The following is a 24315-nucleotide window of genomic DNA, read 5'->3' on the forward strand; positions in this document are numbered from 1 at the left end:
TTCTTTGTGCCTCTTTATTCCTAATTTCACGAGCACTTTATAAAACCAGTCTCTAGGGAGCAAGGCCTGAGAAGGCCGCCACCCCTCCCCCTAAGCTCGGCCAAGGTCTGAAAGGTCTTTCCACCCACTCCCCATGAAGGGAACTTGTGGTGGGGCTGGTACAGGGGGAACTGGGAGCTGGGCCAGGCCTGCTGGGCCACCCACTCCCCCTGCCAAGAGGGAGCTGGGTCTGAAAAGAGGGAAGTAGAACCAGCCCAGCATGCCTGGGTCCCAAGGAGTTGTCTTCTGCCATTAGGGCTGGGACCCTGAATATCATGTGTCACCCTCCCCTGCAGCCCCACCCTTCTATGTCTGTGTCCCACCCCCACCCAGTCCCTAAATATATACAAATGTACAGAGGGGCTCTGCCAGGGTTCTACCTTCCCCCCTCTCTTCCTCCCTCCCCTCCTCAGGGCCTCTAGTCTGGTCTCTAGCCCTTCCTGGACACCTGCCTGGGAGCAGGGAGTGTGGACAAGAAGGACCCTTGTGCAAGGCAGCTGAGCCTGGGTCAGGGAGAGCAGGACCCTAGTCCTGGCCTCTCAGTGAGCACCACCCCTTCCCTTAGCCCTGGGCTGCCCCAGGCCTTCTGTCGCAGGAATAGGAGATGTGTGGGGTGTGCCTAGAGTCCCAGTTTCATAGGTACTTTCCCCACACAGCACCATCCTAGCAAGCAAAGTCTTCAAAAAGGCTTCCTGGGGGGCCATGGGGGTGGTGATGGTTGGGAAGCAGGCTGCTAGCCCCCCCACCCTCGGCACGGCCCCGGCTTGGACAGGGACTCTGTAAAACGAAAAAGGGGACAGATGGGACAGTGGTCAAGTTGTGACTCAAGTTTGCCATCTCCCCGGGGTGTCTTGAGAACTTTCGGGATATGGTTCTGGGGAGAGGTCACCCACCTGTTCCTTCAGCTCCTGTAGCCCCAAAGTGGAGATGCCCCCGGTGGATGTCCGAAGTGGGGTCTTGGGCCGTCGCCATACCCGCTTGAGTCGATCCCAGGAGACCTTTCAGGTCAAGGTGGGGTGTCAAAAAGAAAGGCCTCAGTTATAGGACTTGGTGCCTAGCAGGGCACCAGTAGGGCTCCCCATTCCTCAACCCAGCTTCTTCAGACCCAGGCCTTCAGGCACTTCTAGAACCCCAAGTCCATTGCCCACCCAAGAACCTGCACCACTCTCTGCCTTTGTTTACCTCATAGATGTAGTCTAGAATCTCCAGCAAGGTGAGGATGCTAGCTCCAATGAACAGCCCCATCTGTCCCCCAAGGTCCCCTGAGGAGAGAGGGAAGGGTCAGTGGGAACAGGCTGGGCTGAGCCACATAGGAGTGGGGCCAGGGTCAGGGCTTACCCAGCAGGGCTGACAGGCCATAGGCGGCTCGCTGTTCCATGGCTTCAGAAGTTAGGGCCTCGAAAAAGACATCTAGGACCAAGAAGTTCTCCCTGGGAGACATGAAATGACACCTGTGTGGGGCTGCTGGTTTTCCTGAGGCCGCTGGCAAGGTCATCCCCAGCTGATCCTCATCTAAGACCTCTATGTGCTGTGAAGTTAGCAACCTCCGGCTCCCAAACGGAGCTAGCAGGCCCAGTTGTGTTAGCTTCATGGCTTTGTGTTGTTGTTGGTGGTGGTGGTTTTGCTTTGTTTTTCTGAGAAACAGTTTCATATAGCCCTGACCTTGAACCCCCTATGTATCTGAGGAGAAATACAAATGGGTCTAAATGCTATCATATGAATAAGGTCTGTGCAGTGGCAGGGATACAAGGAGTTATGACAGCTCAGACTTGGACTGGAAAGGGCTTTTCTGGAAGAGGACCAGGATGTAACTTAGAAAGGTTATGAATGACACTCCTCCTGGAAGGAGACCCAATATACACAGGGAGAGCAGCTCATTCCCAGTCTCTTCTGTGCCCCAGGCCTGCTAAAGGGCTCTCTCCACAAAGCTCGTCTGGGCATGGCTTACCTTATGTAGGTCTCATTCCGGTTGTACTTCCTTGCCAGGTACCTGGCTGAGCCCCTGTTGGGGATCTTGACCATGGAGATCTCTTTGCCGTAACGAGTCAAGTTGCAGGGTGTAGGGCAGAAGCATGGGCCCTCAGAGCCCCCACCCAGGGAGTCTGCAACACAAAGGCACCCGTTGCAGCAGGGAGAATGGCCCACAGGCACAGTAGCTATGGGGATAGGCACAGAGGCTATCCTGAGCTGGCATGTCCATTCAGAAGGCCAGACCTGTCACTTTCTAGAGCCTTCTGACTGGGGTCCCCCTCAGACCAGCTTTAAATGACCCATGACACTGCATCTGCACATCTCTCTGTCCCCAGCTCCCTGGGACAAGGAGGTCCCATGGCTCAGAAGGAGGTGAGAGCACATCTGCCAGAAGTATTCAACATGTTAGACACAGAAGCAAGGGATTAGGGAAAGCTTGCTGGGATGGCTGGGAGGGAAGATGGAGAGAGGGATGGATGGATGGATGGATGGGTAATAGATGGATAGATAGATGGGTGGATGGTTAATGGATGGATGGATGATGGATGGGTAGATGGGTAATGGATGGAGGAATGGATGGATGGATAGATGAATGAATGATAGATAGGTGGGTGGACAGAATAAACTGACAGGATTCACACACTTGATAGGCTAGGATGTTTCTGCTTGCCCCTTTGATCCCCTGTTTCGCTCTCTCCTTGTCTTATGCCCCAGGGACTGATCCCTGCCAAATGCATCACCTTGACACCTTTGCCCTCCAGCCTGTGGTCAGGCAGGTCAGAAGGCATGGGAGGGCAGGGGTACGTATGTGTGTACGTCTTTCCCGGTTTCTCCAGTTAGCAGGCTACAGATCGCAGAGGCTGCATTCTTTTGTGCCACACTGCTCTCGGCCAGACCTCTCAAACAGTCCCAGGTAAGGGCTCATGCTCGCTCTTCCCCTCTTATTCCCCCCCCCCCCGTCTGTCTCCTTCTTTCCCTCTCCCTCTCCCCCCATCCCCCCATTCCCCCATTTATGATGCTCCTTCAGACCTTCAGGCCTGAGAATGAAGGCTCCCTGGTGTCACCTATTCTGTGGACCTGTGGTTCCCGTATCCAGCTGATACATCTGTTCCTTTGTTTAATGCTCTTCAGTCACACACTTCACAGGTGCAGGTGTTATGGGGGTACAGAGGAGAGGCTGGTGTGCCAGTCCACTGCCCCAGTGTCTCAAATGCATCCCCAGTGGCCCATCAAACTAGATTTCTGCAGTGAGTTCTGGTGCCCTGCTTCAGACTATTCACTCTGTTCACTATATCACTCACTCACCTTTTTACCTTGCCTTAAATCTGTGTTGGCGTCCAAGAACCTCCCTCTTCCACGCTCTGCTCCCTCCCTTGACCTCTGTCTCCAGCTCTACTGACCTTTGGGTATCCTGGACAAAGCAAGCTTTCTCTAGCCACAAGGTCTCTGGGACATGGGACATGCATAGCTTTTCTTGTACAATCCTTTCTGCCTTTGCAGACTGGGACTACTTGTCCCTCCCTAGGGCCTTATAACACCCATGAGAAATCCCTATTCAGGAACTGTTGAGCTGTGTTAGCATCTATCCTTAGTAAGTGTTCATGGGCAGGGCTCTTGGACCCTCACTCTTAATACCCAGAGCAAGTTGAGTAGGTCTAGAGAATGAGTGAATCAATCAATCATTAGGTAGGTGGATGGATGGATGGATGGATGGATGGATGGATGGATGGATGGATTGATGGATGGATGGGTGGATGGGTTGATGGATGGATGGGTGGATGGGTGGATGGATGAATGGGTGGATGGGTTGATGGATGGATGGGTGGATGGGTTGATGGATGGATGAGTGGATGGATGGATGGATGGATGGATCAGTGGGTGGGTGGTTGGGTAGTGGATGAGCTGCAGTTCAGGGAGACCTGTGGAAAGATGGAGTTCATTTTACCCATACTAACATCCAGCAATGTATTTTTTCCTAGGGCTCAGAGAGAAGTCATTTTACTCTTTCCCAGAAAGGGGTTGGAGGGGGGGGGGGAGAGAATGTTGACTGGGAGAACTGAGATGGGCTCCATTCCCAGTCTTGGTTTTCTGTAGCACCCCCTTGGTCTGCCATCACTTACTGAGTGTCTGAACCTATAGAAGCCATTAGGACCCACCCCCACCTCCACCTCCCGCTGAGATGTGAACAAAGCTCAACTTCAGCAAGACCCCTCCAGGACACACTAGGAGGAGAAGTGACAAGACACAGGAGATGGGCACACAGACAGATGAAGGAATGGAGAGAGGCAGGGAAGGGGAAGGCAGCACACACCCAGTGTGTGGTCAGCACATTCAATGTAGATATTTGGTGGGCAGATGGTCTCGTTGCCTGAAAGAAGAGAAGAATATTTCTGAGATTTACAGCCCTTTCCCTTCTCCCTTACCACACACCCATGTAGACATCTACATGTCTGCATGTCTGCACATGTGCATAACAGATCAATGTATACAAACATGCATAAACACAGTGAAAATGCATACATACACATATGCAGGTAATTGTACATTTGCTTACACAATCATATATACGTTCTTTAGTTCATGCACACAACCCCAAAGCACATACACACAAATATATATTAGCATGCGCGCACGCATGTGCATCCATGCGTTCCCAAATACATGGACCCATGCATAAGTATTCAGATATACACTTGAGCACATGCTCATGAGTGTAGATGTGTGTACGTGTTATACGCATTTCTGCCCCCTGGAAGTTCAGGAGCTCAGAAGAGTGGCACCAAAGACTGGCTGGAGGTGCCCACCTGGCATGTGCACCATCCGGCAGTGACAGCGCTGAAGCACGGCCTCCTTCTCACAGCGCAGTCGGCAGGCAGACACACTATAGGCTGAGTAGCCCTGAAGCTCAGGCTCCCTGAGCTCGCTTTCCGCCCGGCAGTTGCCCCAAGGCTGGGGCAGATAAGTTAGCTGCAGAGATGGGGCATGACAGGGTCAAGGCCAAGCGTGTCCGTCAGGGCCAGTCCTCCAGTGTCAATAGACCCAGCAAGGGCCATGGGGCTGGCAGACTGAGTATCTGCAAGGCAGAACTGGCCAACATCCCTTTGAGCAGTGATTTGCCCTGTGCCCAGCCTAGGCCTAGCTGGGATGCTCACCCGCTGTTCCTGGCAGGACACAAAAGTCTGGAAGCCTGGGGACACACCGAACCCCAGCTCGTGGATGTAGGGAGGTTCCTCCTGGCTGTGGATCTGCACCCGGATCCCCGCCTCGAATGACGTCTCATCTGCACAGCAGAATCGAGGGACTTCAGAACCCCCTTCAGGTGGAGAGCAGAGCCCAGGCCCCATCCCTGAGTTGGCCCTTATTCCCTTCCCGCCTGCATACTTGTCTCCCTCCATATGGGTAGGTATTCCTCCTGCTGAATGTCTAGCATGATCTCCAGGCCACTACCCATGCCGCCTGCCCTGCTGGGCAGTGGACTCCGAGGGTCTGCGTTGAAGGTGTAACACTTCCCATAGCGAGTATAGACCTGGAGAGAGAAAGAACACATCAGACACAGGACTCTTTTATTATTTTTGGAGGATCAGGTCTTTACTGTGTAGTTCACATTGGATCTGCTCCTCCCAAGGGCCTTGCAGTCCCCCAGAAATTCCCCTACCCAGGATGTGCTACAAGAGCTCCCTGTGTAGCTGGCCTTGAATTCTCAGTCCTCCCACTTCAACCACCTAAGTGCTGGGAGTACAGAGATGTACCATATGCCAGGCTCAGAACTCTTGTTATCCTACCAATTCCTGCCCTCCCTCCTCTGAGTAAATGCTGAGTAAATGGTCCTCCTATTGCTACTTAGTTGTTTTTTTTTTTTAATTTTTTTTTTTTTTTTGGTAAGGATCCTTAAAATCTGCATCTCCCCTACTCCCATAACAATTCTAAAATGGTCTCCACCTACTCTGTCTCCCTTCATTCATCTATCCCTTCCTCTGTTTTCCACACAGCAGTCAAAACACTCAAACCAACCAAGTCTCCTGCCAGATTCTAGTATCTGTAGCGCACACGTCATGTAAACCTCAAGTATACACAATTAAACATATTTTAGTCTTGTGCGAGTGTGTGTGCTTGCGTGCAGTGGAGGCCAGAGATTAATGTACAGTATCTTTCACGATCATTCTCCCCCTTACTTTTGGAGACAGAACCCTTCACTGAACATGGAAATCATCAATTTGGCTAGACTGGATGCCTCCCCAGTACTGTGATCTCTCTCTCTCTCTCTCTCTCTCTCTCTCTCTCTCTCTCTCTCTCTCTCTCTCACACACACACACACACACACATCCCAGTGCACAGATTTTTACATGGATGCTGGAGAGCAGAGTCCCCATGCTTACCCAGCAAGCCCTTCATCAACTGAGCCATCTCTCCTGCCCCAGCAAAAGTTATTTTTAAGTGAAACTAAACAATGATAGCTTCTCATTTTCCAGAGAATAAAGTCAGACTCTTCCCTTAGCCTTAAAGTTGCTCTTCAGTGTGACCCTGGCCCTCTTCCTCCTTCCCTTTCCACTCCTGAATCTGTGAATCAAACATCTAGTCCTGTTCACCTCAAGCCTTAGTGGTTGCTCCCTCTTCAGGAGTGTCAGAGCTAGCTGTCTTGCATCCCACTTACCTCAGAGCTTGCTCACCTGCTCCTCTACCCTTTTCACTGTCCGTTGCCCATGTCCCCCACTGGAGAGCAAGCTGCACGGGAGCAGGGAGCCTGCCTGTTGTCCCATGCATTTGTCCCATCGTGGGGCACATAAGGGACTTTCATAAACCTTTACTATCCAAAGCCCATCTCATGTCTCTTCCACGAGCATTCTCCATAAAAGACACCAGATGGCGCTGGTGACCCAAAGATGAAGTCACAGGCTTGGACTGGGGATTTTCAAGGCTGCCTGGAGTCACTGAGCAGCTGGAGTGGGAGAGCTACTGAGAAAGAGGCGGATTCTAGTCGGTCCCCCCTCCCCTGCCCGGCTCACCCCACAGGGATGTGCCCCTGGGTCAAACCCATCACAGGCAGCACCTTCTCTGGGAGTGAGGGGTCAGTGTGCTCCAACATTACCCCCACCCCTTTTCTTGGAAACGTGTTCACACTGTAAAAGCTGGGAGAAGGCATGAAGTGGCTTGGAGGGAAAAGATCTCAGACTTGGCTGCAGCAGGAGAGTGCTGAAAGAGAGCTGAGGGTGGGAAGTGGAGTTCTGAAGCAGTCTGAGGGGACCCTCAGGGACACCTTGAGGGTAAAGTTCTGTCCTCCCTCCTCTGGTGAGTTAGTTATCTCTCCAGCTTCAGCAGCTCTTCTCCTCCCCCACCCCTCCCCCACACTGCCTTCCCCGGTACAGCATTTACCCAAACTGTTTTCTGAAACAACAACACGATATGCATAGCCGGCACCTTGACATTTACAAAACATGAAAACATCTACTGCTACGTCATGTCATCCACCCAGTTCCTCTGATTTCAGATGTGATTGATGACCTTGGTCCCAGAGAAGGAGCTCAGAGAGGTGAGGTGACTCTCATGAAGCTGCACAGCCAGTGAGGAGATGAAACTCATGAGAATGCGAAGCTCCAGATATTCCCATAATTCCTTGCTAGCATCCTCTCAACCCAAACCTACCCAGCTCCCACCTCAGGATATAAAGCTATGCCTCCTACTGGAGCTTCCTTTCCTCCATTCTCTCAGTGTCATCTGCCTTTCCCTTCCTCACCCATCCCTCCCCAGCTTCTGGGTTCTAGTCCTTGTGCCGTACTGTATGATTCCTGTCTCCACCTGTGTTCTCCATCACAGCCTGTCCTTGTGAGGCAGGAGTGGGCATCACAGACATCTTAGAGCATGTTAGGTCAGGTCGGGTGCTCAGTCTAATGGAATCATGACAACTGCCCCCAAGGGCAGTATTACCATCTCCTCATTCCACAGAGCAGGAGACAGAAGCTCAGAGAACTGACCCAGTTTGCAGAGGTCTCTAAGATGGTCAGTGCTCCTCAAATGCCAATTTGTTCCTAGATTCCCTTTGTACAGTGCTGGCTCTGGTTTAATACATAAGGTAGACAGAGTCTCAGGAATGAAGTTCTGCTTTTTTTTTTTTTTTTACAAACCCGCTGATCTGTGGACCACACAGTAAGTAACAGTGAGTAGAAAGGTCTAGATGAGTAAGGCATGGTGGCACAAGCCTGTAATCCCAGCAGCTCTGGACCATGGCCTGCCTGGGCTACAAACTGAATTCAAGGTTAGCTCTAGCGACTTAGTGAGACCCTGTCTCAAAAAGTAGAGGGTCACGGGTCCAGCTCAGTGGTGAAGTGATTGTGATTGCCTACTGTGGGGATGTTCTAGGTTCCATCTCTGGTGCTGAAACTGAAAATAACTAAGACAGCTTGGGCCTAGTCATGGGCTCTCAGGCCGTGACCGGAGAGAGAGGAGCCTGAAGTACACGAGTGCAAGCCTCCTGGATCCCAAGTGGTGTGAGAAAGGCAGACACAGGAATCATGCAAGTGGCTGCCCAGCATCTTCCTGTTTCAGACTGGGAAGATGCTGGAATCAGTTCCTGCCAACTCAGCCAGTTTTGAGTGCATGCTTGAGTTGAGAGGCTAAGTGAGGCCCAAGCGACGTGAGGGAACCCCCGGGTTTGTGTTGCTCACATGACTGGGTCTGCCACGGTCTCCAATGCTTAACCTCACTCACAGGTTTTCAACTCCCTGAAGCCTGGAGTCCCGCTTTCCTCTTCACAGAAGGAGGGGCAGAGAGCAGGAGAAAGGCAAGCGTGATCAAACATTCTCATTTTGTCCCAGATCAAAATTTTCTTTCTTTTTTTTTTTTTTCTTTTAGAATTTCATACATGAGTACATGTCTCGGGTCTTTTGAAAAGTGCTTTTGATAGATCTTTTCCTTGGATCCTTTCACACACAAGCCACATGAGGTGATCATTGTTGCCCCCTGTGAAGGATGAAGTAATTGAAGCCCAGAGAGGGAAAGCAGCTAAGTGTGCACAGCAAGCGAAGAGCAGGAGAGATTTGAACGGGATCGAACGCCGTAGGCAGTACAATCAGGACTTAGGAAATACCTGCTGCGGGCTCAGTCAATGAAAGATGTTTGGAGGCTGCTAGCCCTTGGCGGAGCTGCACTGTAGGCTTATATTTCAGTATGTGTACACAGACACATGGGTCGAGGCCCCTGCAGGATGGAGCTCCTCCCTGACTCGGGAGGAGTTGATTGCCTGGCAGATGTGCAGGTGAAGTAGTTGTATACTAGAGAAGGGGCAATGTGTGACACGGATGGTGAGTGAAAGGAGTCCAGGTCCAAAGGACAATCTACGGAGACTGGAGACTGGACAGGCCAGACTGTCAGGACTGGGCTACCTGCACAGCTTGGGTTAGGCCCCACTGCTGGGAAGAGCAGGTCGTTGCCCTGGAGACAGTCCCTGGCCCAGGCAGTGATGGTGGAACCAGGCACTGGCTCCTAAGTGGTAGAATTCTGGTGGCAGCACAGCCCATAGCTTCTTCCATGGAGACGGCACGACTGTTCAGCCACAAGGTCCCACCGGCTGTCCACTACTCCCTCCCCACAGGCTGGCCTGGAAGGACGTGCATACAAGAGTTGAGAGCCCAGAGGCCCAATCATAGAGAGAGTTGGCGCTGGACCAAGAAGTGTTCTGATGGTGGCAGGGCCATCTCCAGATAACCTCAGCTTCTACGCTCTGCCCATAGGGCCTTGATCCTATCAGAGTCCTAACACCTTTTGGCCATCTTGGCTTCTGATCCTGTGCTACCTGCCCTAGCTGGAGTGTGTGACCTTAGAACTTCCTTGAGCTGAAGGATGGTCTGTAAGCAGGACATCCCAGGATCCCCCTGCCAGCGTCCTCTAGCTAGCCCTTTACTGGTCCCTCTCTATCTCTCCTTGCAGCGCTGGTCTGAATCACTGCCTGTTTCCTGCTCTGGGTCTGTCTCCCAACTGTTTCTGTAGATCCCTGGGTCTACATTTTCTGGGTGCCCAACCAGTTATTCCTCCAGACTAGGTTTCTCTGCTCCTAGGCCTTGGCCAGCCTTTTTATTATCCAGAATCCCTTGCTCTTCCAAAGCTTAGATGCTGTCTGCCCTCTTGGTCCCTTGCCCCCTGTACCTCTGTCCTATTTGCTTTTCTCTCTGCCTGTCTTCCGTGCAAGTATTCAGCTTCTACATCTTATTTCCCCCCCTAGGTTTTACTATGGGCCCAAGGTTGCCCCAGTGTCCTCCCTGCTCTCTCTCCCTCCCCATCTGCCTGAGACAATGATCAGGAGCTGGAAGAGATCTGTCCAGAGCTTGCTTTCCTGAGCGATGGCTTCTCTCTCAGCCCTCTGAGCTCCATCCATCCACAGCTCCCATCTCCCGAGATAGCTCTCCCTGCCTGGCTGCTGGCTCCCCACCCCACTGCAGCCCTCCCTAGCTCTTCTTCCTCCTACAGCACAGAGCCCACAGGGTTAATAGCCAATTAGTAGGGCCAGGGCTCAGCTATGTGGGAGAAGGCCCTGGGCCTCCGGGAGATAAGCAGCAGCCAGAAGCAGCAAGGACCAAGCAGCTAATCCCACAGCTAATCTGCAGCTTGGGCTTTATCTCCACCGCCTTCTGGGTACCCAGCTTCTGCCAAGACCCCAGTACCTCCCGCTTAGCTATTTCTCTATGGATGGTAGCCTCTCTCCTTTATCCCTGTGCCCTCCTCTGTGAGGCCCACCCCTATACCTCCTTCTTAGGTGCCCCGGAATGAACTCCCCTTCACCCTGCAGTATCCTGGAATCCACTGTGGACCAACAGAAGGGGTTGGATTCCTCTTCATCCAGCCATGACTAGCGTCTCAGGTGGGAGCGCTCCTAAGCCATGAGTTTACTCAGAGGTGACCTAGGATGCAGGCTCAGGGCTTCATTCTCCTCTCGTCTCTCCAGGGGCAGAGGAAGAAACTCAGCACTCATTGCTTGGATATCTGTGCTGGTTAGAAGCTTGGGGTCACACAGACCAACCCCCAGTCCCACGACCCATTGTACAAAGGCTAAATCAATTCCCCACCCAAGAGCCCACATATATACGATTCAGCATCACAGCCTGGCCTGCCTTCCCGGCTAATGACAGAATTCTTTGCCAATTGTGTCCCTTCCCTGGGAGTCAACAGACACTAAGTCCAGCTGCCTGTAACCGGCATTACTGATTCTTTGACTTTTCTGAACTTCAGTTTTCTCTTCTGTCAGATGGAATCTTCCAGAAATTTTCTGCCTGACTTCTTTCTAGGGATAGTTGTAAATCTTGAAGGGGAAAAAAAAAAATGTAGCAAGTCCCAAAGCAAGCACTTGTAGTCCCAGATACTTAGCAGTCTAAGGCAGGAGGATTGCTTCAGCCCTGAAATTTGGAGCAACATAGTGAGCTCCCCTTACGTAAACAGACATCTGCAACTCGAAATTATATTCATGACTCTCCAGCATCGGACTGTGATGCTGGAATAGAAGCCACAGAGCATAGGAGAAGGACAGAGTCTGTAGCCTGACAAAGCAGTGTTCAAATCCCGCCTCCTCCACTATCTTAATAAACAGCTTGAGACACTAGATCAAGAGCCGGGTGCCTGACAGTCTCTAGGTCTTTGGTTTGCTCCTCCATAAAAGGCAACCAGCAAGTCCTCCCCCTCAGGTTAGGACTGCAGATTAGAGATAAACTCCAGAGTGATGCATGGCCTGTACTCAGCAGGGAGGGAGGCGGGGGGGGGGGGGGTGACCTAGGGAAGGGAGCATCCAGCCAGCCAGCACAGCACTGTCCATCTTCACAGGGCATCCTGCCTCTTAGTAAAGATGTCTGCCCTTGGTGAATAATCAGCATAGATCTCTTTCAGAGCATAGCTCACAGGCTCTTCCAGCAGATGGGAAGCCCGACCTGGCTTACCTCCAGGACTTGTTTTTATTGAGGTCTGTGGGATTCAGACCTCTTTGATCCCCCATTTTTCATCTGTGAAATGGGAATGAAATCAGGCACCCTTCAAAGTTAGCATGAGAAAAGAGATGATTACATAACACATTAGCGACAACAACAGCAATTTTCTGAATGTCTGCTCTGAATCAAGCAGGGATTTGAGTACTTTACATAAATGAACTCTTTAATGCGGGAGGAAAAAATGATAGTAGCTATTCTTATTGTCCCCATTTCACAGATGAGATGGTCGAGGCACAGAGAGGATAAGAAACTACCAAAGTCACACGATATAGCAGAGCAGAGAATGGTGGGTGTTGGAACAGCCCATGTGTCAAGCAGTATTCCTTAAGCCTTTACAATATGTCAGACACCGTGTTTGACACTGGGGATACATCCCAGAACAAAACAGTCTTCCTCAAGGAGTTTGCTGTGGGATGTGGAGCCATGGATTCATTTAAAAACCTGAGCACCCACGCCATGTGCCAGGCATATTCAAAGTGCCAGGTCTACAAGAGGGAAAAACACAAACCTAACAATCACACAAATAGATACTACTGGCTGTGCTCCATGCTGTTGTGGTGATCCCAGCCAAGGCAGCTGCTGCGACGGCGGCTACACAAGAGTTTGCTTCCGGTTGGAGGGCTAGGGAAAGCTTCTTTCGAGTAAGCTGGCTGGCCCACTCCCCAGGAAGGACATCGGATAGACCACATGTTCTTAGCGCCCAGTTCTCAGTGCCCAATACCACCCACGTGCTTTTCAAGGAGTCTTCCTCCCCAACGTGGGTCTGGGAAAGGCAGTAGTGTTGGTTCAAACGTAAGAGCCATGGTGGATGCGAAGGAGGAGTTGCCTAAGGTCCAGTAGCCAGTGTGAGGAATTGTGGAAGTCGAAGTATAGAACTAGGAGCTCCGGGTTGTTTTCCAAGTAGAAGAAGGCGGGACTCCGGGACCCAGGTAAACAGTTTCACCTGTTTCCGGGCAGCCATTGCCTAAGCATTAAACCCCAGAAAGAATTTTGCAGGCGACAAATGTTTTTAATCTAACTAAGTCTTTCCCTGGCATCCCCACCGCCTGATGCAAACAAAGCTGTTGAAGAGTTTAGCACTCACAGTTGATGGGCGGTAGTTTTCAATTCCAACAAGACTCGGGGAGACTTGGAGTAGAAGTGTGTGTGTGTGTGTGTGTGTGTGTGTGTGTGTGTGTGTGTGTGTGTGTGTGTGTGTGTGTGTGTGTGTGTAGTCCATCCATCCGTCTAGTTGACGAGTGGGTGGACTCCCATCAAGGACCCCCTGAACTAGGCTCACTTTGGCAGCACAGGCCTAGTTGCCGGCCCCGCACTGCGAGGCCGCACCCACGGGCAACGCTTCCCACTGGCTGCCTCGCCTGCGGGGCGGGCATCCATCACCGAGCAGCGCCCTCCCTCTGTCTCCTCCGGGCTCCTCGGCTCTCCTCCCTGGGTTCGCCTCATTTGCATTCCCTCGGCTCCCCGCTCCTCGGCAAAGTGACCTCCGTGCACACAGCAGCGCCAGAGGCTTCCACCGTGGAGGGAGACACCGTCGCCCGCCACCCGCCGCGGCCGGGAAAGAGATCAGAGGGGCGGGAGCGCTGACCGGTGTAGACTGAGCTCTGGACCAGAGCTGGGCGTGGCCAGTGAGCCTGGAAACTACCGAAAGGCCTAGTGCTGAGGCAGCGCTGAAAGACTTGAGTCAGATTTGAACCCGTGACCTTAGTCTCTAGCCCTACTGAAGTGAAATGTGGAAGTCACTCACCCGGAGGTCTGGGGAGCTGTGCCCGAGAAATGAAACCTCCTTTTGAAACCAAAGGCTCTCAAACATCCCAACCTCCATTCGCATCCCCGCTAGGGAGACGCCTGCTCCACTGTGCAGTCACCCGAGAGTCTCCAGCCCTCCCCAGGGTCTGTCCAGTCCCTTGTCCCCACTCTCCTGGCCGGCCAAGCTGCCTCCCCCGCCCCCCGCTTGGTATTTACACCTTTCACACATTTGTAAGCTATTATCCTGTCCACGCTTAGTCACCGCTGAGCCAAGCGCCACGGATTTAGCTCCTTTAATCTTTCCTCCTAAATCAATCCTCCATTTCCCCTTAATCATCCCGTGGCTCCTCTCTGAACTCTCGCCGCTGCCTCGCCTGCCGCAGCCTATCTCTCTGGAACTGCTCCCCCCACCCCCAGCCCCAAGCGGTGTCCCAAGGGCACTGTGAACATTTAGGGGGTGGACTGGATATTCTGCCCTGCTACCCACTGCTTGGGAGACAAGGAAAGAAACGCAGGCATCCCTGCCCTTTCTGGAAGACACACAGCATTAGAACTTTGCTGTTCTCAATCTGAGGCTCTCAGTTTTCCTGCCTACACCCACAGCACAGGGGGTAGGGTTGGGGTGGGGGTGCTCTGAAGAGTCTAAGCCCCTGTTACCGCCCACCAAACACAAAAATAATGACAACAAAATGCATAACAAGTCTGGTAGATGGTAGTGGGGCTTCTCCTCACTGCCCGTGAAGCTGGCTGTCCCACCTCCTTGACCCAGCTGCTTAAAGGAGGTGGGAACCAGGGGAACCAGGAAGATCACTGGGTGGGATGGGGGGGCAGGGGGGGGAGAGCTGGTATCTCCCCAACCCGAGGTTGCTGTCCTTTCTCATCCTCCAAGGACTATCCTTAGCCGCCGTCCCCACTTACTACTCTTCCTGTCCTGGGTTGGATCCAGTAGTCTAGAGACTGGACTTTCTTTGAGATCTCTAGGACCCTTTTGCCTCCAGGTCTGATCCTTTCTGCACCTCAGTCCAGACCTGGATCAGGCAGCTCTGCTCTCCACCACGAGAGGGGGCAAGTTCCTCCTGCAAGCCTAAGGACAGGGATGGGGGTTCATGAAGGAGGCCAGGAGAGGTACGGTATGGGGGCCATTTCTTCAGACGCTAATCAGCATCTTCCAGCAGCGTGAGAAGCTGGGTTGATAATGAGCCCAGCTCGGGGCTGATTCCTGATTAATGAAGAGGCTACAGGGCTTCTTGAGTGGGGCTGGGTGGGGCATGTCTCTCACGACCCTCCCCGCTGCCCTTGAAGACCAGCCCTCTGTGAGGATTTTCCCTGTTTTTCCTTTCAGGCACACTACCTTAATCTGATCCACCATCTTCTCTGCCAATGCGTCCAGACTGAGAGCGCCCCCTCCAGGAGGACTGGAGGAGCAGCAGCCAGTACGAAGTAAGGTGTGCTTTACCCTCCTGGGTTCTGCAATCTGAGCTGGAGGCTGTCTACGGGATTGTTAAAATTGGGGAACTATTTTATTGAAACAAACTAGATTTGGAGCTTCTTTTGACACCTTGGAAGACTACTGACATCCTCACATGGGCACGAGGCAGTTGGAACTGGGGTAGAGACCCCACCCTTCGCCATCTATAATCTCATTTTTCCCTCCTAGCTCCTCAAGGCAAGAACAGTCTTCATCCAGATCCAGATGCTCACTAAATGTGCACAAGGGTCACACCTCAGGACACAATGGGACCATAGGGACAGAGGACTACCTGGGGGATTCAGGCAGAGTTAATAAAGTTAATCTGGAAAGTAAGAGGTCTGGACAAGAACCAGAAGGAACCCTGCCACCCCTCCCCCCCGAATTTCTAGAGCCAAGGGTTTTAGAAAAGATCTGGAGTTGGGAAGTGAGAATGGAGTAGCCCCTTTGATAGATAGTGGCAGTGGGTTAGAGACTGAGCCTGCCAATATTGGCGGAACTTCAACACTAGGAAAGACCAGGGACCAAGGAGGAGACAAATGGAAAAGGAGATTGCTGAAAAGCCTCAAACTGGGCGTCAGGGCAACCAGAGTAGCACAGGGCTTACATGAAGTCCTCATTGCCTCAGAGCTGTCCTGGGCATCGGATGGGGAGGGCTGTGAAGGGAGGGGAAGGGCGGGGGGAACTGCCCAGCTGGAAGAGGCCTTGTCTAATTGTGCCTGATTAGTAGAGAGGAAGAGAACGGGCTAGTGATTAATAGTCACGGCAGTCACCAGCGTGCGGGGAAGGAGGACTGGGAGGGGGAGGGAAGCCTGAAAGCCAAGGGGGAATGGAGAGAGGAGGTACCTACCCATGGAGCCTTGGCCTCTTGCCCTTCTAGGGACTGTCTGCACCCTTGATTGGGGGAGGGGCTACATTGAGGAGTTGGGACCTGCCCCCACCTCCCAAAAGAGTCCCTCCTCCTTCTTGCTTCAATTTTCAGGCAGAGGCATGGAAGAGAAGAGAGCAAGGTCATGCCTGCCTCTGGGAAAAGTAGTATGTGTATTATTCACATGATGCTTGCAGATACCCCAAAGCCTCCAACCATGCTCAGCTTCACTTTGCCATACCCTACAAAACATCATTGTTTAGCCCAATCCGTAATTCCAGCCCTGACTCAGCCAAGCAATCTGAACCTTAGTCACCAGTATGCTGTCCAAGATCACACGCACGAGTTGCACATGCCAAATCACATTCCGAATGCTCGACAGCCGTGCCTGGCTAGTGACTACCATGTTGGAAAATGCAGGCGTAGGCTGTCTCCATCTTTACAGCGGTTTGTAGTCTAGCACTGACCTACAGAGTACACACACACATGCACGTGTGCATGCTTGCTTGGGAAGGCTATAACCAGACAGTGGACAGCAAAGGTCTGAGGGAAGACCAGAGGATGGAGAGCAGTGGTGCTCCAGAGCAGGGATCAGAAACCGTCAGGTGACGCTGAGAACAGTGAGATAAAAGATGGCCTGGAGCTGCTGCGGTGGTCTTTGTGACAACTGGCACTTGCAGAGTGCACATTCTATGTGTGCCAGGCAGTGTACTAAACTCTTTTCAGGCATCTTACCCTCAAAACCATCCCAGAGACAATGCAATAGATACACGAATGGATGCTCCCAAAAGCATTTCAGCTTCCTCGAGGCCACACGATGGAATAGACCTGAGGTACAGGTCCACACGGTCAGTTGGACAGCTCCAGAACTCACCCATGGTGTCCTGTCCCCAGCAGAGAGAAGATGCTTGGCTTTCAGAGCTGCCACCTTTGCATTTGTACAGGGCAAGCACGAAGGCTAGGGAGAGAGCTACTGCCTCCTATTAAGCTGATAGACCGAGAGAATGAGCCATGATGGGGGGGGGGGGAGACCTGGGGCTCAGCACACAGTTGGGGGATAGGAGGAAGGGAGATCCCTCTACTGTGTCAGGGTGAACAGGACAATGGGGAAAGTATGAGGTGCAAGTGGGAGTGGGCCATTGTGAGCTGGCTGGAAGAGAAAAGGGAAGAGCTGGGGTCCCGAGAGGAGGACAGTGGAGATGGAAAAGGCCGGAGCAAGGCTCCTTCAGAACCCCTGCCTCTCTCTCCCCTCTCCAAACCTCACTCTGGCTGCCTCATCCCTTAAGTCTCCCCGGCGCTCTTTTAGCCCAGAGTGGCCTCTCTCCCTGAGCGCAGGCTCTTACCATGCACCTCATCTGGCAATTAATCCTGGCACCTTATGACATCCCTTGCATGGCTGATTAACTCTTGCATGGTTGCTTAAGCTTTTGAGAATCCCTGTCCCTGTTCTACCATGGGACTGAAGGCATCTTGAGGACAGGGGTGGAGGACTAGGGCTTCCCTTCTTTGCTGTCCCCCACAGGTCCTTGCAAGGAACCCAGCATGCATGGGTCCACAGACCAGCATTTTGAGCGCCGGACTAGGAGTAAATGAAGGGATATTTGGGAGCGTGGAGGGGTGAGAGCGATCTCAGTGGCACCAGAAACAAGAGCAGCGGCTTAGGGGACTGGGGGAGGGCACATTACCCAGAGTAAAAATAGGCTGGAAAATGTGACATTTATTAACTTGGATTCCGGAGGAAAGGTCACAGCAGAGTGGGGAGTGGGAAGGAGGAAACAGGGAAGGCAACAGAAAACACATAGCAGTCCCTTACTGAAGCCTGTCTGTCACCACCACTGGCCATGTCACCGCCCACTCCCTGGCAGGTGCCACCTCAACCAGCTCACATTTTCATCTCCTGACCAAACCCTTCAAATCTCCATCATGTACCCCCACATCCTCGCCACAGAGCTGAGTTATGGACTGCATGTCTTCATTGGAGGCCTTCAGTCTCACCCAGGCAACACGTCCAATCTTGTCCAATACCATGGGTCTCAGCCCAGTTCCTGTCTCAGACTCAACCGAGTACTCTAGGTCCAGGAGGAGTTATATGCAGCAGGTGGGGGGCAGGGTGTGAGCAGGAGGCTATGAGTCCAGGCTAGGAGGATGGGCATGGGGGAATACGAACCTCATAAGGGGAATTCTGTCCCTCAGTGCTTGCTTTGTTCCTCTCTCTCTCTCTCTCTCTCTCTCTCTGTGTGTGTGTGTGTGTGTGTGTCTGTCTGTCTGTCTGTCTGTCTGTCTCCCTCTCTCTTTTGAGTCCCAGGGTACCAAAGGACCTAGGGAAAGCTATCCTCTTCCCCATCCATCCCCAGGATTCGGAGAACTTTGGTCAAGCTTTGATCAAGGGAATCCCTGGCCCTGTGTTCTCTGGACACCTCTTACCCTAACAGAAAATCCCAGTCACCTTCCCTTCCCTTCCTAAGTGCCCTCCATCTCTCCTCCATTGATGTGTGTCATCGGTGCCCTTCCCCTTTCCTGCCCACCCCAACTGGAGCTAAGACACAAACTCAGGGACACAAAGACCCCATTGATTTCTGTCCCAGCAGCACCTGCTGAGACTTGAGTTCCTCCCCACCCCCATCACAGAGGGGTGAGGCTGCCAGGCAGGAGTCCCATGGATCCCAAAGGCCACACTCACTTCACACATCACTTCCCTCTTACCTCTGGTCTTGGAGAGCAATGTTATATTTTCCTAGAAGACAGAGCGTGTAGCTAGACAACAGACTGCTATTCCCTAATTCCACTCCTGGAACAATCTCCTCCCTCCTGCCCCTCTCTTCATGTTAATTCCTCCCACCGAACGAACCCACCCACACAACCCAAAGCAAGAGGCCCTAGGCACTGCAGACTTGGTGGGGCCAGGAACCTGGCTGATACATGTTTCCTGGTAACACTGAGGCAGGGAGAGAAGGAGAGCTTGTGGGTGAGGAACTAGGCTCTCAGGAAGGAACGTACCCATTGCTGCTGGCGGCTGGGTGTGAGTGGGCATCTGGGGGCACTATGCATTTGTTCATATATCAGCCAATAGCCACAAGGATGAGACCACACACACACACACACACACACAGGCGTCAACTGGGGACTGGGGACACTCAAGCACACTGTGAATAATAGCATGTGTGTGTGTAATAGACCTGACAGCATCCAAGACACATCCCCCACACTCATCCACCTGATGGCGGGAGGTGTACAGGGGGAGCAGGCGAAGCTGGCATTCCTCTTCTGGTGAGGGTACATGTGTTTGTGTTCACATACATGGGGGGTGATGGTGCCAGTTGTCTCTGCCTGGAGAATGGTGGGCAGAAGTTGGGGTAGGTTGGTGTCAGGAGCTGGTATGACATCCCCAGTGTGACCCCCCCCCATTCTTGGCAGCGAAGAGCTGGGGTACAGGCATGGAATGAGTAGCTCTCTGGGTTGTGTGGGTGTGCAGGTGTGCATATGAGTGTAGTGACAGGGACGCTGAACACGCATGGCGGGGAGTATGCAAGGAAACCGTGTCCCTGAGTGTGTGTGTTCATGTGCCAGCTCTGAGGATGAGTTATGCCCAGAGAGGGAATGAGTGATTCCCAGTGTGAGAGCCAGAGCCAGGCAAGGGAGCAGCAGGAACAGGGACCAGAGGGGGTGGGGGCACTGGCAAGCAGGACTGACCAGGGGGAGCATGAAAGAGGGGTGTGTGAGAACAGCTGTGAAGGGCTGTGTGTGTGTGTGAAAGACACAGAGACTAAAGAGACTGGCATCCAGGATACATGAAGACCATCTCCATCCAGCTGGCTGGCTGGGCCAGCTCCCCAGAAGGCAGCCCAGAGTCCTTCCTTAGACAGGGACACCTCTCCCCTCTAGCAACCCTCTCCCTGTCACTTTGATTTGGTGGGAAGAAGAATCCAGTAGCTCCCCCTCCCAAAAAAAGGAGAACAAGAACAAAGTGGGCTCAGTCTGTCTGGCCTTGGGATGAAGACCAGCTCCAGGGCCTTGAGTCTATCCCGAGGAATACCCCTGGCCCCTGAACCTTGAACACTGCAGCAGCAGCAGCAGCAGCAGAGGAGGAGGAGGAGCTGGACCATTGGGGTAAGCCCTTCTGAGCATCCACTGCTCCTGGGCTGAGGAGCCAGAGGGAAACACCAGCTGAGGGAGACACGAGGCCCGCCTCTGGTGGCAGAAGGAAGGGAAGCCCTGTTGAGGATGCCCTCACGTACCACCCTCCACCCCCACATTAGTTTCTGGCCACCTCAGGCTTAGGTGGCCCCGCTGGTAGAACTCACCACAGAGAAGTTGCTGGCGGAGCAGTGGTGCCCACTGAAGTTGCAGCTCTTGAGCATGTCAGCCAGCTGGTGGCCAGTGCGGTTGAGAATGTCTACCATGTCAGGCTCTGGGTAGCGAAGGCCAGCTGCACGGTGCCCATCCCGGTCTTTGGGGGGCAACCCTGTCAGATTGGCCAGGTGGAAGATATCAGCATCGCTGAGTGCCGAATGCCGGAAGCGGTTGATGTTGCAGAGGGTGACAGCCGGAAAGCCCGCCACTGGGGCTGGGGCAGCAGGGTCCATGGCTACCAGGTGAGGCCGGGTCAGGTAGCCCCTGGCCAGGCTGGCTGCCTGGTACAGAAAGGCAGCCAGTGAGGTGAGTAGGGCCAGTGCCCACAGGGTTCTGCGCAGTCCATGGGGGCCAGGGCCACAGGCCCGGCCCAGCCCATGCAGAGTACTGGTGCTGGCAAAGGTGGCCAAGTCCCGAGGGGCTGCTGGCCCCTGAGCAGCCCCCAGGAGGCTCTGCTCATCCCCTGCCTCCTTCTCCTTGGGTTTTGCATCCTCCTCAGCAAATTTGATTTTGCACACAATCTCGATCGGCATCTGTCCCCGGCTGCTGGGACTGGCCAGAGCCTCACTGCCACTGTCCCTCCCTGGACAGCAGCCCTGGTGCCCTTCGGAGTGGTGGTGGTGGCAGCGGCTGCTCTTCTAAACTCAGGGCAACCAGGAGGAGGATGGGGACAGGGTGGGGGCCTGAGGTGGGGGCGTCACTCCCACTCCCAGCAGCTCCGCAGCCCCGGCGCTGCCTCTGCCGCTGCTGCCTCTGCTGCCGCTTGTCTCTCTCCTCGATCGTCTCCTTGTGGCTTCCCTTATCAGCACCCGCACAGCTGTCAGCCCCTGCGTGTGTCCCTGCGAGCAAGCGAGTGAGCGAGGGAGCAAGCGCTGCTCCGCCACGCCGCGCAGCCCCAGCCGCTCCGCTCAGCATGTGCTCTGGAGCCCACCCCGTGCTTAATAATTCAGGACATGTCAACAGCGTTTCACCGTCGGGCACTGGCACGGGAGGCAGGAGCCAGGCCAGGGAGGGAAAAGCCCCACCCTACCCCAGCCCAGGATGGAAATTCCAGGATCAGGGGTGCTTTTGAAACTCTCTCGCTGTACCTTAGTCGAGTGTGGGGGCCACGGACAGCCTAGTCTCGGCCAACCAGGGAATGATCCTATGCAGAGTGCTCGGCCCATCCCTCGCCACTTTTTCTGGACCACACCCCAGGAAAGGTCAATCAACCCCACCTCCTGGCTACCCTGACTCCTGACTCCAGTCTTCAGCGGATCTCACTGCCCCACTCAAAGCAGCTCCCAGCAACTCCTTGTGAGAGCCACTTGTTTGAATGAGGGAGGGAAAGTAGGGGAGGGCATGCAAGAGAGATGAAGAACCAACTGTGGCCTCACTCAGACTCCCCTTCCCTAGAGCCTTCCTGCTGATTTCAGCGTTCCCGGCACCCCCACCCCTCCAGGAGGAACACTGGTTCCCTTTTCCTGACTTTGCCCTCAATCCCAGGTCCAGACATTCTTGTGACTGAAGCAGAGGCCACCCTGGCTGGTTTGCTCGTGTGTAGCCACTTACTAGTCCTTTAGTCTTTAAATCCCTTGTTATGACCAGGCTTGGGGGGAAAGGAGTGGGGCTGGATGAGCCAGGCTAGGAGGCAGAGAGCTCAGAGGCAGGGGAGAAGGAGATGAAGCACGAAGAGGAGGTCTTAGAGCCAGCGGAAAGATGAGTGGGGGGTTTCAATGGAAATGCTAGGCTAAGGAAATCAGTGCCCAGAATGTCCTGTCCTCTGGCAGAGCTAGGCAGGGTTGCCCTGCAGGCTGCTATCTTGGAGGGGAAATCAGACACGTGGGCTACCATCACAAGAGGAAGTGGAAGCCCCTCTTGGCTCACTAGGAGGGGGTTCGTTGGTACCTCCCACTTGCGGGTAGCAAGAATGGTCCACTTGTGCCCCCTGGGGGGTATGTAAAAGTGTGAGTCCTCTTGGGGAGAGGAAGCACTTGTCCTGGGAGGAAAGGGGGGCTGATTAATCGGGGCGCTAATGAGCAGCAGGGAGAGGAAACTCAGAGGGGAGGGGGAGGCGGCTCCATCGATCCAAGCCGTGGAACCAGCAGCTGAAAAAAAAAAAGTGAGAAGGGAATCGATCTGAGGGAAACGGCAGCTGCTGGGGATTAGAGCCCGGGTCCACGTGCTGTCCAACGGCCACCCCTCCCCTGCGTCAGCCTGGCCCTGCAGTCTCAGGCTGGCCCCGAGGGAGGGTCACAAGCGTAGCTCCCCTTGGGGGTTCAGGTTGCTGCTCAGCCCACCCTGGCAGCAAGGCTAGGTCAGGCCCCTCGTGAGGGGCACCCCAGTGTGCAATTCACCTGCACACCTGGTCCTAGCCATGCATGGTGCTCTAACTAGATTTTCCCAGCCTTTCAGCAAAGTGGCTTCCCAGGGCCCCACAGCTGGGTTTCCCTACGAGCTTCCCATGAGTCTAGGTCAGCAGGCTCCTGAAGCTGGGAAGATAAGACCCCTGGGGACAGGTTCAAGTGCTGCTTTTGGCTGGGACACAGCAGAAGTAGAGCTGGCACTGGAAGCAGGTGCTGAGTTCCTGTGGAAGGGTCCAAGTGACCACAGACAACTAGCTCCCTCGCTACTCCATACCCTGGCAGTAGTCTCCCATAATCTCTCACCCCCTCTGTCGACTTCTAGACCTTTCCAAAGCCCCACCCACCTCCTGCACCACACACCCACCATCCCTCCTTTTTTTTTTCCTTCCCTTTTCTCCCAATATTGATTTTTCTTTACTGGGTTTTTTTTTTTTTTTTTTTTTAAAGGTGATTTAATTGCGTTTTTAAGGTTACTTCAGTCTGGGCCTCTGCCAAGAAAGTGGGAGCTGCCCCCCAGTCTCTCCCCCCCCCCAGCACTCACCACTGCCCTGATATCCTCACTATCTGCTGAGCGCTCAGGGTCAAGCTGTCTCCACCGCACGCTGACCTCCCTCCCTCCCCCGCTGCAGGTCAGCAGGGACTCTTCCACCTCTAAAAAGAAAGGCGTTGGGTGGTAACTCCATACCGGGGGTGGGGGTGGGCTCTGTGGGGGAACTCCAGGGCATTGGAATGAAGCAGCAGTTTGTTACATGCAGACTCCCACCATTGCCTGGTGGCCAGCTGTCTCTAATTGTCCCCAGGTCCCTACCATCCAGTCTCCAGACCTTCTGGAATTGGGCTATGCTCAGTGGGGACCCCCATCCTTCCAGCCCATCTCTTGGCAGTTTCCACTCACTCTCCCCACCCCCAGCCCCTTCTGGCCCCCTTTCTATCCCTTCATACCCCCTTTGCCTCTGGCCCTGTCCCCTCTCCCCCCCTTCTCCCTGCTTCCCTGCCTGCCTCCTTCTCTGCCCGGCTGCAGTTGGGTGATAATCTCCCTCATTTAGCCTCCCGGCTGCTTCCCCGGCTCATTGCCCAGCTGGTCCCTGGGGCCCGGCCCAGTTTCTTCCCCACCCCCACCCCCAGCCCTGCGCCCAAGCTCCCTCAGCCTTTCCCTGTTTCTCTCACCCATTCCCTAGGGACCAGCTGCCCCCTTGGGGGTAGGACTGGGGGGGGGGGAGCAGAGCTGAGGGGAGCTGGCTAGGACCTGAGCCAGCAGTAAGCTAGTGGGAGGGGCTGCCAGGGACTCCGGAGTTTGGACTGTGGGGAGAGGCTACCGTTCAGGCAGAATGTGAGCCCCACTCGGGCTCGTCTGCCCTCCAGTTATCCCCATTTCTCAGATTTGTTCACAGCCCAGTTCTCCCCGCCCTGAAACTGGGAAAGAGAAGGTTAGCGAGAGAGGGAGACAAAGGTCAGAGTACATTGGGCTAGACAACAGGGAGGGCAGGCTGGATTAGTAGAGGTATTGGGAGGATGCTTGGAAGTTTTACTTGAGCAAATTGTCTCCAAAGGGAAACCCGAGACGCC

At 53.8% G+C, this 24315-nt stretch overlaps 1 protein-coding gene across 1 annotated transcript; it reads right to left on the reverse strand.

The window, feature by feature from the left end:
- Asic4 (acid sensing ion channel subunit family member 4) lies at positions 1–23124 on the reverse strand. The gene is made up of 10 exons (XM_034497471.2): positions 20356–23124; positions 5392–5536; positions 5163–5290; positions 4815–4977; positions 4322–4378; positions 1988–2141; positions 1378–1469; positions 1222–1301; positions 933–1037; positions 1–816 (listed from the first exon to the last, which is right to left on the reverse strand). Exons 1-10 carry the CDS (start codon positions 20935–20937, stop codon positions 703–705), a joined length of 1620 nt encoding a protein of 539 aa, XP_034353362.1. The 5' UTR covers positions 20938–23124; the 3' UTR covers positions 1–702.
- Between the last annotated feature and the right edge of the window lie 1191 nt (positions 23125–24315).

This window comes from Arvicanthis niloticus, chromosome 3, assembly GCF_011762505.2.
Source record: "Arvicanthis niloticus isolate mArvNil1 chromosome 3, mArvNil1.pat.X, whole genome shotgun sequence".
NCBI lineage: Eukaryota > Metazoa > Chordata > Mammalia > Rodentia > Muridae > Arvicanthis > Arvicanthis niloticus.

Bases quoted from the DNA above. Each gene is read 5' to 3' on its own strand.
- Asic4 (XM_034497471.2), bottom strand. From the start codon at position 20,937: ATGCCGATCGAGATTGTGTGCAAAATCAAATTTGCTGAGGAGGATGCA. The intron at 4,379-4,814 runs GTGGGCACCTCC...CTCTTCTTTCAG, and splicing joins CCGGATGGTGCACATGCCAG to GCAACGAGACCATCTGCCCA. The intron at 1,302-1,377 runs GTAAGCCCTGAC...CTCTCTCCTCAG, and splicing joins TGGCCTGTCAGCCCTGCTGG to GGGACCTTGGGGGACAGATG.